Genomic DNA, 18,102 nt, shown 5'->3' on the forward strand with positions numbered 1-18,102 from the left:
CAGGTGAGCGCGCGACATTGCTGCAATGCACTGTTTTCTCCACTTGACATGCAATAGCCTCGATATTAAATTCAGTGGCCATTTGCTTTCTCCATCGCCTCTGTGTACCAGTCTACAACTCTGTTCGTGAAAATTTCTGACCCTACACTTTCTGCTCCTTTACAAGGAGGCTAGTTTTGTTCACCGCTTCCTTCACTATTTAACTCCATCTTTTCAATTGTGTCATTAAATTGCCCCCTGCAATTTCGTAGCATTCTCTTCTGTGCGGGCCATTTCAATGTATTTTTACTAAACAATCAGCTTGCCTTCCATTTGATATGGTGCCTGTGATAATATATCGATATCCCTGTCATATTGCTATTTCCTTAAATCCATATAGCATAATAGTTGTTCGTACAGCATAAGTTGTTTTCATCGCAGTTGTATTGTACAGATCGTTAACTAAAACCTTCCACCTGCTATTTTGTTAGGCACAGCTACGTCTCGTGTGCTCTTGTGTATTCGGAAACTTCAAAATCAATTTTATCAAGTGAGTCATATATTCGTCATCGCTCGTTGTTGCGATGACGAATGTTAGTCACAGTGATCACATTGTTTTAACAGCAGGAGTCCACGCCTCCGAAGTCATCTCTATTTAAGTTCTTCCGCGCTGCTCTGACGTTGTTATGTTTCACAACGTTAAACAGTAACTTTGAATTACTTTGGTGATGTTCTTCATCTTTCATCTTTGGAGCAAATTGTACCAAGAGTGCGCATCAAAGACCGCTGTTCTCTCAACTGTTATTCGCATTATTACTTTATGGTAAAATCATGCTGGTCACCTCATATCTGTCAAATCAAGTAACGTTTGCACTCACTCATTGATTTAATTTCTAAGCATCAAGTATGAGTTACTCATTTCTCTTCAACTAACATCCTACTTTGTTTTCTCGTTCACTCATCTCCTTTATGTTAGTGTCTAATTGCATCATCTACAGCGAGAGTTTCTGAGACGCTCACAGTGGTTTGGCTTTACATCAACTGAATTGCTTTGCAAGACTTTTCGGGGCTGTTACTCACATTCCTATAAAGACTCGGTTCCTAGGACAAATTAAGGGATTTCAAAGTTAAACTCTCACAAGCCACCGTACTGAGTCCATGTATCACAACATTGGTCATTTCAAGATAACACATCCAGATTAGTAGCCTCAAAACCTGCATGTACTTCGTTTTTGGTAAATCATACTTTTAAAATTAAACTTCCACTGGTCACTTTGTAAATGCGAATAAAAATCCTAATGTTGAGGGAGCTGGGAGACTTGTATATAAAGCGAGTCTAAGTGGTAATTCGAGGAACTGGTTCTTGATCTCTCTCTTCTCTTGGTACGGATTTCAGCTGGAGTATTCTTATACGGGATAGTAGATTATGGAGAGGGAGGTGATTCCGTCCATTTCTTCTTAATTGCTATAAAAAACGGTCCGGAAGATGCGGCGCATGTACAAGGCTGGCACGCTCCAATCGAACTTGTTGTGGAAAATATGTAGCGCGCCGGATGGCTCGAAGCCGTATCGTCCGGGCCGTTTTTTACGGCAATTACGAAGAAATGGACGGAATCACCCTTCTCTCCGTAATCTACGATCCCATATACGAATGCTCCTCGTGAAATCCGTAGCACCTCAGATTCGTGGGGTGATGCCTTTAACAATTCTTTCGTTACACTGAACTGCTGGATATTTTCGACTTGAGGTACTCAGGTCACTCGGTGTCAATAAGCAATTCGTACGAGAACCCAGGTCTCGCAGTATATGAACAGTGACGAATGGATGGATCTTGTACGACCTCTTACTATAGATTTGGAACGTTACGCAGAGCCGCGTCTAACGACGACACGCTTCGGCGAAGAAGGAGGCAAACGCGTCAAGCAATATACCACCAACCTGCCGGTTAATCAAGTAAATCACTTGTAAGCCTTATTGGATAAACTTCTAGGGTACATGATGGCTGGATCTGTGAAAGGTTCGTATTTTTGGTAACTTTTCCCAAAAGTACCTCCAGAACAATGCTACAACACAATGGAATACCTTCAAGACCAGAGACGTTTCCTGTGGTATATGACTCGGAAGCGTAATCCTTGAAGTAAAAATAGCGAGAACAGATTATTCTTTCAAAACTCGCCTCTTGCTCAAGGTATGACTAGGAATCCCTCCGAGGTAGATAAATTGGTAGGAACTTGTCTGAGAAGATAAAACACTGACTCGAAACGTCGGCTAGCCTCTGCAAACCATTGTAGAGGCTGGATACCCATTCGTAAACCACGAACGATTCTCAACTCAAGAAACTGAACGTTTCCGCATTCCAAGTGCATTGATTAACGTTAGACACTTTATCCCCATCTATATGATTAAGAAGCCGCATACCGGCCGGCTATGTTTGAGGATTCGATTCCCACTTTAGGAACACATCTAATTTGTCAACGAAGACGTCACTGCACAGATCCTTGCAGAGGACTTTGGTTCTTCCAAAAATTAGGATAGAATTGCAGTATCTCCGTCCCCCAAAGACGCGGAGCGAAAGAAACTGCACAGCTTTATTTAATGGGACAAGCATAGTTATACGAAAGACATTACCTTGATCACATTGACTCCCGTTGTTCTTAAAACTGGTCGAGCGGGCGCCAGTAATCCTTCCATTTCCAAAATCCAAAAAACGTAGGAAGCTAAAACTAGGGAACTTGTCACCTCTTCAAATTAACTGCCATCAAACATAACGATCTGCTTATTTTTCAACAGCACTTTCAGACTTGTCTAGGATGGTTTCGGACTACTTTCTGCAATGTGATGCACATCTATTGTCGCCTTTCTCTTTATCTCATATTGGCCTGTTTGTATCGAGCTCGTTCTTACACTGCATAAACGAGTTCTCATTTAGACAAACATGTCCTTGCGAAATCAGATAACGAAAAAAAAACCTTCAGTTTCTCGATATTCTGCCATGTACACATAGCGGAGCATTTGATTAATCTCTGAAGAGGGCTAAGAACTACTGCTGCTTATAATTCTTACAACTCACATGCAAACTCCAATGGAAATCGCAAACCTCCTCCGCAAAATTAACCAACCTTTTCGTCAACTTCAACTATTTGTGTCTGATGGACTTTAAGCTCTGGTTGTGTTCAACCGCATTAACGCTACACGTTCGCCACAACGCTCGCCTTTTCTGTTTCACACACTCCTTCCATTTATTCATTCATTTCATTCCACTTCCACTGCCAGGGCGCTAGTCGGTGTTAAAGGCATCACTCCACGAATCTGAGGTGGTACGGATTTCAGGTGGAGTATTCGTATACGGGATAGTAGATTATGGAGTGGTAGGTGATTCCGTTCATTTTTTGCTAATTGGTGTAAAAGCGGCCCAGAAGATACGGTCTCGGGCGTTGTGGCGCACTACTTTCTACAAGGAGTTCGACTGGAGCGCACCAGTCTTGTGCACGCGCCGCATCTTCCGGGCCGGTTTTTACGGCAATTAGGGGAAATGCTGCGGTGAGAGCTGCTCCTAGATGGTCGACACAAAAGTATATTAACAGCAGCTCCGCGAGTTGGCCGCTGCAATTCAAGAGAATCGAGCGAGACGTGTAGCCCTTCATCTCCTCCACGACAATGTGCAACCATATGCCGCCTTGACGGGGGCGAGGGTTGAGTAGTGGGAAGACTTGGGGCCCTTGGTTGGGAAGCGGACAACCATCTACAATATTCGCCATACTTTGCCCCACCAGACTACCATTTGTTTTTGGCCTTGAAACAGGATTCCCTGATGCAAAAACTGCCCAATTCTCTCACCGACCTCGTTGAGTTGTTTTTCGGGTCTCACCTCCCTGTTTCTGGTCTCAGAGAATTGTAACAGTCCAAGAAGAGGGAACACTGTCATAGATACTCATGATGAATAGATCGACCGATGATCATCAATGAGTGATTAAGAAACTATAAAATTGTAAGGGGTATGAGTGTGCAAAAAAATAAGTAGCCAACCTAATACTTTGGAGATTACTAAGAGTATTTATAGGATTTTCGGAAGAACCTACGTTGGGTTAAATCCTGTTATGCATTTGGAAGAACCTACAAATGACATGAAGTGTCACCTTTCCCCTCAAGAAACTGGACCATACTAATATTTAGCGGCAAACGTTGGCAGTAATTCAAAATGTCTATCCAAAAATCCTGAATTTCGGGTCTCGGCCCGACCCCTCTTTTCTACACCACGAAATTTTGTGATCTTTATCAGTTTCTTAAAAATGCCTATTGTTCGAAACAGAATATTAATGAACAATTGCCTATTCGGCGCGGGTGTAGCGCAGTTGGTAAAAGGTTCCGCCGTGGGTGCGCGATCGATCGACGGTTTGAAACTGCCCTAGTGGCGACCAATACTTTCATCACCTCAGATCGACAAATCAGTGCCAGTCTTGTCTAGGAGGATAGAATCACTCGCAAGACACATCGCTATCTGAATTGAAGTGAATGCATCCCAAGCGGATTGATTAACGGCAGAAACTATGCACACACTTGCCAATGCATATGTTATAGAAAAACCTGCTTGTGTAATTGCAATTAGCACTATAATCCATCAAAGCCATATAGTAATACGTAAGATAATGTACCGCCTCGCAACATTAGATCATGATCAAAATGAGCAGAAAAACTTGACGGAATGATATAATCTCACGGAAACCATTCAACGTCATTCTCGAAAATGCAATGCAACGAAAATTGTAACGATATAACATGGAAGAATTATAAGTTGAAGGCAAACAGTCACGCCATCTTTTCGTTTCGTTGATGAAATCGTTCCTATGGAAGCCAAGCGGAAGAGAGGTCGTCGAATTCGACGAAATGTGAGGAAAGATCGGTTTTCAGCCAAAAGTGGAGAAAACTATGTTCATGAAGAATGGACAAATCTCTGACGCTTCTTTGATGTTCAACGGAGTGACATATCTAAACGAAATTACATCTAGGTCAGGAAATGAAGAAGCTGAATACACTAGACAAGAGGAAACGAGCATAAGAAGAATAGGATGAAGAAGACCAAAGACTCCCGGCTGTGCGTCACCTTTTTGACGCCATAATTCTTCCTTCTTAGACCTACACTTCAAAAACCTGGGCGCCTCGAAAGCAGGAGAAAATTGTGGTCAGCACTTAACCGAAAGAGCAAATGCAGATAGTACTAAGAATAACCAGTTCTCATCAAAGATCGAGAGCTCTGTCGAGAAATTTGCTAATTGAAGTGAAATTAACGACATTAAACGACTACCGATGAACAGCAGCTGCGACCAACGGGGTTCCTTGTAAACCCCACAACACCGAGTCTGCACGCGTGAGGACAAGATTTCTTCATGAAATTCTTTAAAAAAGAATGTTATCTCTTTGCATACTTTGGGTAGTCATTTGCTAGTGATGAACTTCCCCAATTCTCCTCTTGTTTCTCGTCTTTTTCAAGTCGTTGGGGGATTTCCATATGTGGTAAAGATAAATGGAAACATTGATGACTCCCGCTGGAGCAAGTAAATAATGTGAGGATCGGTGATAGAGGTGGATGTTCCAGTGGAAGTTGAATGTAGCCTACATTTTAATGTAAAAATTAAACGCAATTTTAGGTGGTTGTTAGTCTGATGAAACCCTTTGAGACTGTGGTCTCCTTTGTGCCGACCTCGTCATGTTCCATGACGCTAGGTGAGCACTTGCACTGCTTTTGTCGCGTACAGTTCCCTACGTCATTTTGCGAACGAGCGAAACACTGATTGCTAGATACCATTGGAAGCCTGGCAAATCTAGTCGAACTGGTCCGTTTCACGTGCCCTCTAGCGGCGCGCTGCTCTTGGGAAAGAAACTGTGAATGCAGCCTTTTGCGTCCGATCGCCTCTGCTGTGGTGATGGTCCTACCCCGGTCTTAACGGCTGGCTCCGCTGCGCCTTTGAGTCATAATAAAATGACCTCAAGCCCCTCATAGTTGCGTAAGCAGCTGCGCTCGAAGCGGAACGGTGCAGCTAAAGGTTGCGAGGTGGGCCTACACTAGCACAACTCATTTCACCACTCCAACTGGTGGCGATGGTCCTACTTCGATCTTAGCTCCAATGCTCATTCGAGTGCAGCTGCTTACGCAATTGCACTAGGCTCCAGATCGCTTTGATCCGGCTATACGAGGGCGTTCACTTCATTTTCTAGTGCTGAAATATCATCGGAACTGTTCTGTATAATTACGTATACACTCCCAGATGTGCGTCCTCAGAGACAATTTCAAATCAAAATAAAATAAGTTATAATCAAAAACAAGTTTCAGTTTGAATGATTTTATCACTAATTTTGAGTTATCTGAAAATTGAAAGACAACACTCCAAATCGATGAAACTGAAGGAGCCTCTTTGCCGAGCAGACAAAGAGCTTTCCAATACCTCGTGACACCTAGACCTTGCAAGAAGTAGCAAAAATATAGCACTTCAAGTAGAACATTACACAAGCTAGTAAGTTACCATTGGACAACTCACATTATCCGCCGAAGAGGTCCCACTCGAAAAAAAGAAAAAAATACTTAGACTGGATGTGAAAAGTCACAGGCGATTGATCACAAAATTTTCGACGCCTAATAGGAACTTTCGCAAGGTGCGAATGCTATCATTCTCCCTCTAATCCACTCGTATCTAAACTTACACCCAGCTGTGAGAGGCTCCGCCCTTTGGACCAATGCTAATTGCCGCAAAATTTAAAATCGAATAATGGGTAACTAATTCCTTTGCTGCATCAGAAGAATAACCTTAGAAAAAGCCAGAAGACAAGTGCTTTACGGTGCATCACGTACTGTTACGTTATATGTTACGTTACTGTTAAAAAAACGAGAAGAATATTACAATAAACCCTAATTCAAGGAAGAAAGGAATTATGATCTCCGAATTTCAAACTAAGTAGGGGGTGGAACTGGAATTTGGGGTTTTTGATCCTTATCATCTAACGACGATCTTTTCAGGTAACTGCATAGCTAACATCTTTTCCTCTTCCTCTGTCCAGTTCTCTTTTCGTTTTCCATTTGCCTTTGTATTGCTCTTCCTATTTAATTTGTATTTTCGTTTCCTTTCATTTTTTGCATCATTTCTGTCCTACTTGTCTTGTTTCTCCGTTCTACTTTTACTGTTTCTCTGTCTTATTGTTTTTATGTCGTGTTGTTTTTGTGTTATTGTATTTATGTCTACTTTATTCTTTTTCCTTTGTCTTGCTTGTTATGATTGTTTTGTCTTGTTTCTCTTTCTTCTAAAGTTGTACTTTTGTCCCTTTTCTATTAGTATTAGTATTAGTACTAGTATTAGTATTAGTATTGGTATTAGTATTAGTATTAGTATTAGTAGTATTTATGTCTACTTTATTCTTTTTGTCTCTTCAGAAAGGGTACTGGTTCCGACATCTTTGCTTTCTATTCATGTACCATGTTTTATAATACAAGTTTACTTTTTACAATGTACCACACGTTTACTTCATTCATGTTTGTTTCATTTTGGTGTGTCTCGCTGTTCTTAGATCCATTCTTGTTTTTGTTTCTGCTTTTCACTCTTTCTTCTTAACGTTACTCTCCTTTTTCATCCTGTCTTTACTTCCCAGCATGTAACTGCGTTGCCTGCTTTGCTCCTAGTTAGAAAATGCGTATTGCATGATAATCGGCACTTAAATCACGTTAATATAAGAAGAAAAAAACATAGAAAAAAAGAATAGTGAAGGTTTCTTAGATGAAAGTAAAGACTTTTCCGTTATATCTTTCTAATTGGAGAAAGTACTTTTCTACAAAAATCCTAGATTGCACAGCTCCAACATTGGTACGAGACAATGAAAGAAGTACGAAAGAAAGTCAGTGCGTTCTATGACAAAACCTACAAAGCGTTTTCAGACTTTACTTGAAGTTCCAACTCGTAAATATTTTCAATCGACTTTGTTTTTCCGACTATGTAAGTGGATGACTAGAGACCTAGGGGTTTTATCACCCTAATTGAACAGACCGAAATGGTGGTTCAGTGGAATGTATTTATCATAAAGCAGGTAGAGAACGGTGCGAGTAATATGAGCGAAGTAATGAGTGGGCAGAGCGTTGCCTGCCGCACTCTTGGACGTTACAAATCGTTATATGTCGAAAGTAACCATAACAGCGAACGTTACTTTATACCACGTCCCTTATCTATCATCGGGGTCGATGGTAGAAGTTTCAACTCGTAAATATTTTCAATCGACTTAGTTTTTGGTGTCTTTGGATTAGCTTTTAAGATTTTTTTTGAAGAGCAGTTTTCTGCCACTTTTCAACCAATTTTTGAGATAGAAAGGGAAATCAAACTTCCTCCATTTTTAAAATTAGGGCTTGCGCTTCTCATAGGAAGTAAACGTGCGAGATTTGTCAACAATGAATAATTTTCTGAATCCTAAGGTTTGGTTTAATTTCCGTTTTGGGTCTGTGCGAATGTATGACTGGTAGTTTGTGTTTCCGAATTTTACCAGTTCTCAACCTCAAACCTCTGCCCCAAACACCTAGAATCAAATCAAAGCTATTGAGGCACCTCGGTGCTGGTGATGCTATTACGTAGTGGAAAAAATTGACAGAAACGTGAAGAGCATAACGTCGTTTCTTCTCCTGTTTGTTCTTACTAAGGCTAAAACAGTAGCGAGGTTAAAGGCATCACCCCACGAATCTGAGGTGGTACGTATTTTAGGTGGAGTATTCTTATACGGCATAGTAGTTTATGGAGAGGTGGGTGATTCCGTCCGTTTCTTCCTAATTGCCCGTGAAAAACGTCCCGGAAGATCCGGTGCGTGCGCAAGGCTGGCGCGCTTCAATCGAACTCGTTGTAGAAAGTAGCGCGCCGGATCGCTCGTAGCCGTATCGTCCGGGCCGTTTTTTTTTTCTCTCGCAGCTAGGTGTAAGTTTAGGAGTACTCTAATCCTAGAAGATTTCTGAGCTGAATGTCCAAAAGAACTCTAAAAGTGTGGGAATAATTATCAAAAAAAGCCCCTAACAGAGGTCCTAGCGCAGCTCAGTATCGGAAGCGAGGACTTTGTAGCAGTGACAGTTGAAAAAAGGGAACTCAGGAAACACATAAATGAAGCTTCAGAAACTAGTCCCGTCACCCTTTGAAGATGCAGCGGTGACAAAGACCTATTCAAAACAGGAGCAACACAGAAGGCGTGCGAAGCTAGAGGATGCTCGTAGGATCTCTCCCAAAAGTGAGTTCGCCTAGAGATGCAAACTCATTTACAAAAGCCACTCCTTTGGTATGGCGACTAGCGTATCGGATCGTTCACAAGTGAATTGTGCTTGCGATTGTCCAGCTATCTCGAAGGATTGCCCGAAGCATCTCATTCGGAAAGCAATGCAACGTGCCTTGAAACACGACAGACCAAAACTGTGCTGCGGAGCCCTTTGTCGCTAAAGAAATCCCAGTCAAAACTACTATAGAATTTCAAACTTCGACGACTTCCCAAACTTCATATTGTCCCCCCGGGGTACGTAACTTTCACTCAAACCCACCAATCGACTGTCGCCGTTCTTGTTTTTTCTTTTCGCCGTTTTCTCACGACAATTCGTAAATGCGGATGCACTCCACATTTGACGTCTGCTGTAATTTCGCTAGGGGATGACATGTTTCGCCAGTTTCTTTCTTCTTCTCCATAATACCATCAAACTAGTGACCTGTTGCTTTGTTTTCCGTGAATATTCACGCTCAGACCAAGTCTCCTTCTTTGTCGTGATCTGTATTCGCAGTCCCTGTGTTTTAAATCGTTCGTTTACCACGTAAACATCTGTTTTCAACATGACAGCCGACCGGATAAATGTGGTTTTTTCTGCGTGTTGGATCGAAGATCTGGGTCAACCTTCAATCTTCTCTTGTCACTGACACCATCTATTGATTTTATACTCTGTGGTTGTTCTTGTGTGTATGCATGTAACCGAAAGAAACCAAAATTTTTTTGACACAAAGCTGAGTCACGTGTCTGCTACAATGCCGCGCTGTAAAACATTGCGCCCTCTCACATGTTTTTTTTGTGTGCTCGTATCAATTGACTTTTAGTTCATCACGTGACCGTTGTTATAGATTTCCCTATTCTTGTGCTTACCTAATACCAATTATAAAAGTTGTTTCGTTTTTTGTTGCAAATACAATTTTTAACATTTTATATTGCATAGTTTGATGGTAACGAATGAGGTCTAATTCGATAGCTGATGTTGTCAACCCTCGTGAATTCCGATCGTTTTGCTTCCGTGGTGAGGGTAGGGCGAACTTTGTGATCAGTGCCAAACACTCCTCTTCAGGTATAAGGTAAGTGAATTCGCGTTCATAGAGTTCGAAATCTCAGCTTTGTATATGGTTTAATATGTGATTAAATGATGCGCAAATCTCCCGTTAACCACTCATAACGTTTGTAATGTGTCATATCTGTGTCCACTCCATACTTATACGTTTAATGACCTTTTACATCGAAACACTGTTAAGGTCCCATACTTTCTGCTTTCCTTGTTCTATTTTAGAGCACAATAAAGTTACATGCAGAGTATATACTACAACTATGTAGTTCTTTACATCTTTCTTCTGGTTTAGGATTGTTTGGAGGTTTGCCAAGGCTCGAAAGAGTGGCCTCATAACATGGAAGGCAAAGAGCGAATTAGTCAATCAGTACATGGAGAGGATGGTTTCTCCATTCTTCGATTCTGTCTTTCTCGTGAACCCGAAAATCATCGAAATGAGAGTAGAGGATGTTCATCAACTAGCAAAGGTATTTCTTTTCCCCTATCTTCCTGAACATTTTTTTTCATTAGCACTACCTTTAGAGTTCTATACTTTTAAACTTTAAACCTTTAAATAATAATAATTCCATCAAACAACACCTTTAAACTTTAGAGATTTTCGATGGAATTATTGTAGCCTTCGAAACTTCGATGAAACCAGGAAAGGAAAAAAGAGTTCTATCTCATCTTTTTAGATACCTTCGCTTCCTGCAAACCTGAAATTGGAGAAATTCGACGAACTTTTAGCCCTTCCGAGCGACATGTCGTTTTTGCCACTGACTAATATACCTCGAAATGTGGTCAGAATATCTGCACTTGAAATGCTGGATGCAACAAGAATACCGAAGCACTTGATTTCCTACATAGGACCAACAATTACGGTACGTTGACCAGCATTACTACTTTTTTCAAGCACATTTCAAACTACGTGATGCGCATTACATAGCGCGGTTTTCATTCAAATGCATCATGAGAGCGAGGCCTTGAACATGGGACTCCAACATTGATAAATCCATAGGTGCGATAGGGAGAAGCCGGACCCTGAGGTGAGGGGGTTTAGCTCATGGGGTGCAGCTCTAGTGGAGGGGGTCCTTTCGCCAGCCGTTTAAAAGTGAAAGAGGTACCTTCTCCAACCGTTCAAAAGTGAAGCGGGTCAGAGCACCGGCTCCGACTATCGCATCTATGGATAAATCGACACCGAACGTTATCTAGCTGGCTAGCACTACATGCGGAGATGGTCGCTCATATCTGTGAATGTATGGTGCAGGTTCGCTACACTGATAGCCTCTTCGAAGCTGCAGTATACTCCTTTACTGCGTACGCATCATTCGATTAAACATGTTAGGTGCCGACTATATAGTAACAGTATTGGCTTCTTGCTTGCTTAATCGCATGAAAAGGTCGGCCCGAAAAGTGTTCAGCCTCGTCGTGATTTTTTTCCGGCAATGATGTTGCAATGGGAGGTTTCTATGTTGGCACCACCCACTTACTAAATTCCTCTCTTGCATTTATGTGTGCTAAAGTGTTGAAGTTGTAGCACTTGTGATTAATATTTTGTTTAATAGAAAGAGAGTGTAAGAGCAAGACGAACCTTCAAGATTCGATCGAGTGAGTGCTTTCGAATTCATTAACGAGATAACGTGAGAATCTCTAACCAGAAAGTAGTAGCGTGCAAAATAGTTCAACTTGAGATCTCCCAAGCCATCCATTGACAGTACAGCATGATACGAGCTGCACCGGAATTACGAATTGAATGTTTGAAGAAGGGAATCCTCATGCTTGTTTCCGTGCTGTACTTCTGATTCCGTTCATTAATGTTATCATATTATAGAATTATCATATTCATATTATCGAATTTCTGCCTGGTTTTTTAGGTGGAGATAAAGCCAAAGCAAGGATTCTTCCAAAATCATCTCTCCATTGATCTCCCGTATTGCAACAACTGTATATTACAGGTGCGTCATTCGTTTGTTTAGAATTACATAGAGGTTTGTTATATTCAAGGAGTAAGCATAGAATTCATGCTCGCCTTGAAAGATGTTCTCGCTTAATTCACGTTTTACTTGAGATTCAACATTATCTTTCTGTTCATTTCCGTTATTTCGAACGTGTGCAGCTCTCGTCAAACGCACTCACATTACTAAAGCGACGAAGGAGGGCACTGGTGCTCTGTTTACTTAACAGATTAGCGAAACTGTGCCTTCAGTTGATGTGTTCGTCAAGAAGCCAAGACATTAGTGTCCACTTTCGGCGGATGCGTCGCAGCAGTTTGGTTGCACGCGTTCTTGGACGACCGCATCCTGACTGCCATGTTGTTATAATACAGTACCTTACAGTAATGTTTCCAGCTTGAAAAATGTGGATCGGACCACTACGAAGAAATGTATGACTTCTGCCCTCTCAACTTGTATTCTGGGAATTTTTCGAGAATGAAGTCTGCCTTAGAGGCTCTGCTGAAGGTCCCGCATAGAAATCTACGCCTTTTCATTGATGGAAATCTAGTGAGGATTTTTCATGTTCCCTTAAGCCATGTGTGGGATGTATGGTTTTTATTCTATATATTTCACGTTTGAGAAGACCTCCTGCTGTTGTTCTAATACTTTCCATTAATTATTTCATTTTCTACGGAAAAACAATATTTCTTTAACTGCAAATTTTTCAAGTGCAGCTTTCATTCAATTCATTCAAGCATTACTGCTGTTGTTTTAATTATTCAGATACATTCTGATGAGTCTCTTCTGGATCCTACACTTTTTACGCCAACTCTATTTCCTAGTGGACAAGGGAACGCTGATGATTTGATGACAGCTGTTGGTATTTCTTGTTCTCATTCGCTTATTTTTGGGTAACACAGTAACATCTGTTCCAATTTAGTTGTGTTTGGTGTTGGCTGGTTGCGAAGACATCCGTGATTTTTCTCTGCGGGACCATTCAGTTCTGGGTCAGATTTTGACCGCACAGAAAATTGATTCTGTGGGAATACTGAGAGCACATCAAATCTTCCAGAGTTTATCAGCTGTCGTGCAGGTACTGTCTCCGTAGTGCACAACGTTTACAATGAATGTTCTTATCTCCTGGTACCATACAGCATGATCTTTGAATCAAAAGAAGTATCGCAATCGTTCGTTCGTCCGTTAACGGCTGAAGAGTTTAATAAAATAACATGTCTCCTTCACGAGTTGTTACATAAGAGTACGTCTATGAAAACCTCTGAAATTAAAAAATAATGTAAAGATAATAAGTAAATTAATAAAATATTAGATTTTCTACAAAACTACTCAGCTGCTATTAAACGTCCGAAGTTATTTTTGCAGTGAAGCTGCACAAAAGTAATTAAACCTCTGGGTAATTAGATTGGGGCCGCGTATACAAGTCTGATTGCTACCTGCTCGTGGTGGCCTTGTTGTAACTAAACGCAATCAGGCGTTCGAGTGTACACATTGGGAACGTACGGGCTGTACTGCTACCTGTACTATTATACGGACAAAGATTCCCATACATTACGAAAAGGTGTCCTCCAGCACATCGCCAAAGCCCACAACCTGAAAGGTCAACTGGCTGAAGGGAGCATGGAATTTTTGGCAGCAACCAATTAAACTTAGAAATAAAAGATAGGTGATGTGATCTTTCAGAAGCGTAAAAGTTGGATTTTCTTTGAATCATGACATAATGACTACAACCCGTTCCTGTTTCCGCGTCGTCGCATTTGTTAAAGCTATTTAACAGCGTTACCAAAGCAAAGCTTAGGCCAGTAATTGGTGTTTGGGATTTCGAATCTCTATGGTTCAAAATTTTGTTCAAACGACAGGTGTGCTGTGGTAGAACGTGATTTCTTTCTTGTATAGCCGGGTCAAAGCGGCCTAAAAGCATTGCGGTGAAGCCAACGGATGAGACCGAGCCAACTTCTACTCGGCTTGCCGAGAAACTGGTGATCTCGATCGCAATCGCTGTTTCCACGCGCAGCTCTGAGCACAGCCGCCTGTGACCACCTATACGATCTCCTTAGGTCCATACCTCCTGTTTTATGAGCTCTTTTCTGACCAATATTGAATAGTGGTGTTTGAACATCCTCGCGCCTTTTTGCACTTGTTTAATTTCGGTTCTATTGTAAGGTTAATCGGGTGTAGTGCAGTTGCGGTAACGGATTCGGCTGCGTCTGCACGATCGACCGATGGTACCGAAACCGCTCGAGTGCCGAGCTAGCTATTCATCCTTCTGGAGTCGATAGATGGGTACCAGACTTGTCTGGGCGGATAAAAACACTAACTTGACCCATCGACGCGCCCCCGCAAGTCATCGTACAGGCTACGCGCGCATTCATAAACCTCAAACAGTTCCGAATTGAAGTCATTTGGGTCCCCGTAGGGATTGACTATTGACTATTCATTGATATACATTTTCCTTATTCAAGGTTTGAAGCTTTCGTTGAATAGCTTAATTATTGTTTAGAAAGAACTGCTCGACAAAAATAGACTCCCTATTAGAGGGTTGGAAGTGCTGGAAGCCACGGACGAGCGTGCACTCTTGGAGAAGTATCTCTTGGCAGCGACAATGAAGGATTGTTCTGTATGTTTTGCTCCTCCCTTTTACACTTTTTATTTCATTTCCTCCTTTCATTCTCAAACACAGTTCAAACATTTCCAAGTATGATTTCTTAGCAGCTTAGTCTAAACACGATTGAAAGGAACTGGTCTTTTCATAGATGGGCGGACTTTTGTGTAGACGTTGTATGGTGTCAGTGCCATTCTTGAGGTTTTTTTTTCTCAAGGTCACACAAAGCGGGAGAAAAGAGAACATAAAAACTACTAGATCAAAGGTCACTACTCTGAGTACTACTAGTTATCGTATATCGTAGTCATTCTATTGCAGCACTCCGAAAATTTGTTATTTCTTGTGTGTATTCCAAATCCAAATTACATTGTATGTGTATATTCCAAATCGTACGCTTTTATGTGTCTAAGTCGCAGCGCTTCTGTGCTTCGTAGTCATCATTGAACCTTCGAACTTGCAAGTTTATTTGCTTGAGTGGAAGTTCTGCTGTAAACAAAAAAAAAAAACATCTTAAGAATTATTGTTTGTTCACGCGTCTAAAAAAGGTTCAATCACTGTTTCTATGCTTTACTTAAGCAAAATAACTCTCTTTTCCAGATAATGGCTTCTTTCCGGCTTGTTCCATCTGGTACATATCGTACGGCATCTAGTGCTGACGATCCGCAAATGATTAAGCTAGCCAACGGTGAGTCATAAGCATGTAAGCTGTGCTTGTCGAATAACTCTGAATCTCAAGCACACAGTTTATTTTGTTAATTAAAGCATAGAGTTGTTCGTTGTTACTACTGTATTGCTGAATCTCTCCTTTAAGTTGGCGTCCATAGAGCGGACTACATGTTTTGCTTAAGTTCAGGTTGTAGAGATTACGGAAGCCAGTGTGGTTCCGCTCGTCTTTGCCTTGATCGTCGTACAAAAACGGCATGGAAGACGGCTTTTCTTCCTACGAAATTAGTCGCAACGTGACATCGCTGAGCACGCGTTGATTCACGAGCGAGCGGTCGAAAATTGATGAGGTTTCCTCATTAGCCTATTCAAGCAAAACCAGTGAAGGGGCTGCCGAGGGGCCGGGGCGTGTACAATGGTGCACATTCTAACGTACTCTGTAGGAACTAGAGGTGTTACCACGCCGGTTTTTTTTTATAACGATTAGGGAAGGGTGATCACGCTGGTTCTCAAAACGAAATGAAACACGGACAGTTGCGAAAGCGGCTGCCTTCGAAGCGGCGCGGTGGAGCGTAGAGGTTGGGATCGTGTAAGGATGATCCACTACCCATCTCTGCAATTCGCCACGGTCCTACCTCGATTCCAACCGCTTTCCTCGTCGCACCGCTTCGAGCGCAGCCGCTTGCGCAACTGTACGTGCTTCATGTCGTTTTGACCTGACTATACTACCCGAACTCTACGATTTCGCTGAGGTTTTAAAATCGTCATACTTTTCCTCTAACTTAGTCGACGGGTTGATTACTGCTTGGGACGATAATCCGCACTCACTAACTTGCTTGCAAATTTACTCGTTTCTTTCATGGAGATACTATCATTACTACATCATCATTATTATCACACTATCATTGCCTTCACTTCTATCATGGGCTGGACGGCTTTTTTTAAATATTCATTTCATCTCCATTTCTTAACCTATGTCTTGGTTCTTTCTTAATTGTTTATGACTCAGGTTTATGCTTCGCCTACTCGGTGAAAATAGTTGATTTGGACCCTAAGAGTCCAAAGAATCTAGTGAACGCCTTCGGCAGATTTATGGCTGGTGTGAAATTAATTCGCTTAGATTCCGTTTCGAGGCCACCCTGTATCAATTGTCCTTAATAGAACGATTTCGGTTGAGTTACAATTGTCTGTTCATCATGGATGATTTATCTGTAACTTTCAGTATTGATGTGTCGTTTCCCCAGTGATTTTGTTGTAGTCACATTTTGTAGCAAATATATTCCTTTTTTCTTCCTGATATCACTCGGCTATTAATTGCTTCTTGTTCTCCTTAGTCGTATCCATTTATTTTGGGTAGATTTTGTTCCAGTGAAGAATGATTTCGTTTCAGCGCTATTATCTATCTCTCACTTGCATTTTTCCTCACTATTCCCGTGATTCACATTCCATGTACAGTTCCTGTAATCATTGTTTCCATACAGTTCCTTATTGTTTTCCTAAAATGTAATTGAGTCTTAAATGTAGTTGAGAGTAGTTGAGTCCAAAATTATAGTTTTTTTTTTTGGTGATGTCATTGGGTGAACAATGCATGAGGTCTGTTCATTCACAGTAGAAGCCAAGTATCCCAAGATTTGCAGCCGTTCCTGTTCGATTGTATAAATGCACATCCTAAGTTCTGGACTCGATTACATCTACAGTTGAATCTGCAGCTAGAGCAGATGGCCTGAAGTGTACCGTGTAAGGACGTCTTTCTGCACGGTAATTTCAGGCTATCTCTTTACGTGCATCTTCTGTAGGGCCTAACCTTTGAGATTTTTTGTACTCCCGCCGAGTGATGATGTGATTCTCATTGTGATTTTTTTGTTAACATTTAGCGTTCACAATTATTAAATTGATGAGAGGGCCTACTGATTCTCGAAGCCGAATGTTGCTTGGATGTGCTCTTTAATCTCATAAGTTCTACGAAGTATCTTTCTGTGGCCTGTCACTTTAATAATTGCAAACATAGGTGCGATAGGGAGGAGCCGGACCCTCCTCAGGTGAAGGAGGTCTGGCTTATGGGGTGCAGCTCAAGTGATGAGGATCCCCTCGCCAACCGTCCAAAAGTGAAGAGTGTTGGTGCACCGGCTCCAACTATCGCATGTATGAGTGCAACTGAGATGCATCGTTTTGCTTCTGCCGTTCCTTCGCGATTATTGTTATATAGGTGCTGTCGACTATACAATTCCTATAATAAAAATCTTATTACTCGATGTAACGATGTGAGCAGAATACATATCGTTGCTTCCGAATTCGTACTACTTCACTATGAGGAACCTTTTTGATTGCTGTGATCTAAAAACAGGTTGCGAACAAATATAAGATAAGCAACGAGGTAGAAGTTGAACTGCGGCAGATTGCGTTAAACGCAGTACCTATATTGAATAATCAGGCTAGACTGACTGATTACAAGCAAAGTAGATCGAAAAAAAATTGGTCACTGGGCCACCCCCACCCATCAATATCGACGCCCCAGTCACGTTGTATTGTCAGGCTCGCCTCTTTTCTTGCAGGTCGATCGTATTCGACAATAAGAGTTATATCTTTTTATAACTTTATTTCGAGATTTG

General features: G+C 41.5%; 1 protein-coding gene across 1 annotated transcript; it reads left to right on the forward strand.

Moving 5' to 3' along the window:
* Positions 1–10,194: 10,194 nt before the first annotated feature.
* Positions 10,195–16,651, forward strand: RB195_018153 (uncharacterized protein; the record flags this gene model as incomplete). The annotated part of the gene is made up of 10 exons (XM_064185469.1): positions 10,195–10,313; positions 10,593–10,767; positions 10,975–11,160; positions 12,154–12,234; positions 12,628–12,780; positions 12,997–13,089; positions 13,154–13,306; positions 14,729–14,845; positions 15,428–15,515; positions 16,503–16,651. The coding sequence occupies 10 exons, from the start codon at positions 10,195–10,197 to the stop codon at positions 16,649–16,651; spliced, it is 1,314 nt and encodes a 437-aa protein (XP_064041350.1).
* Between the last annotated feature and the right edge of the window lie 1,451 nt (positions 16,652–18,102).

Source organism: Necator americanus, chromosome II (genome assembly GCF_031761385.1).
Source record: "Necator americanus strain Aroian chromosome II, whole genome shotgun sequence".
In the NCBI taxonomy this organism is placed as follows: Eukaryota; Metazoa; Nematoda; class Chromadorea; order Rhabditida; family Ancylostomatidae; genus Necator; species Necator americanus.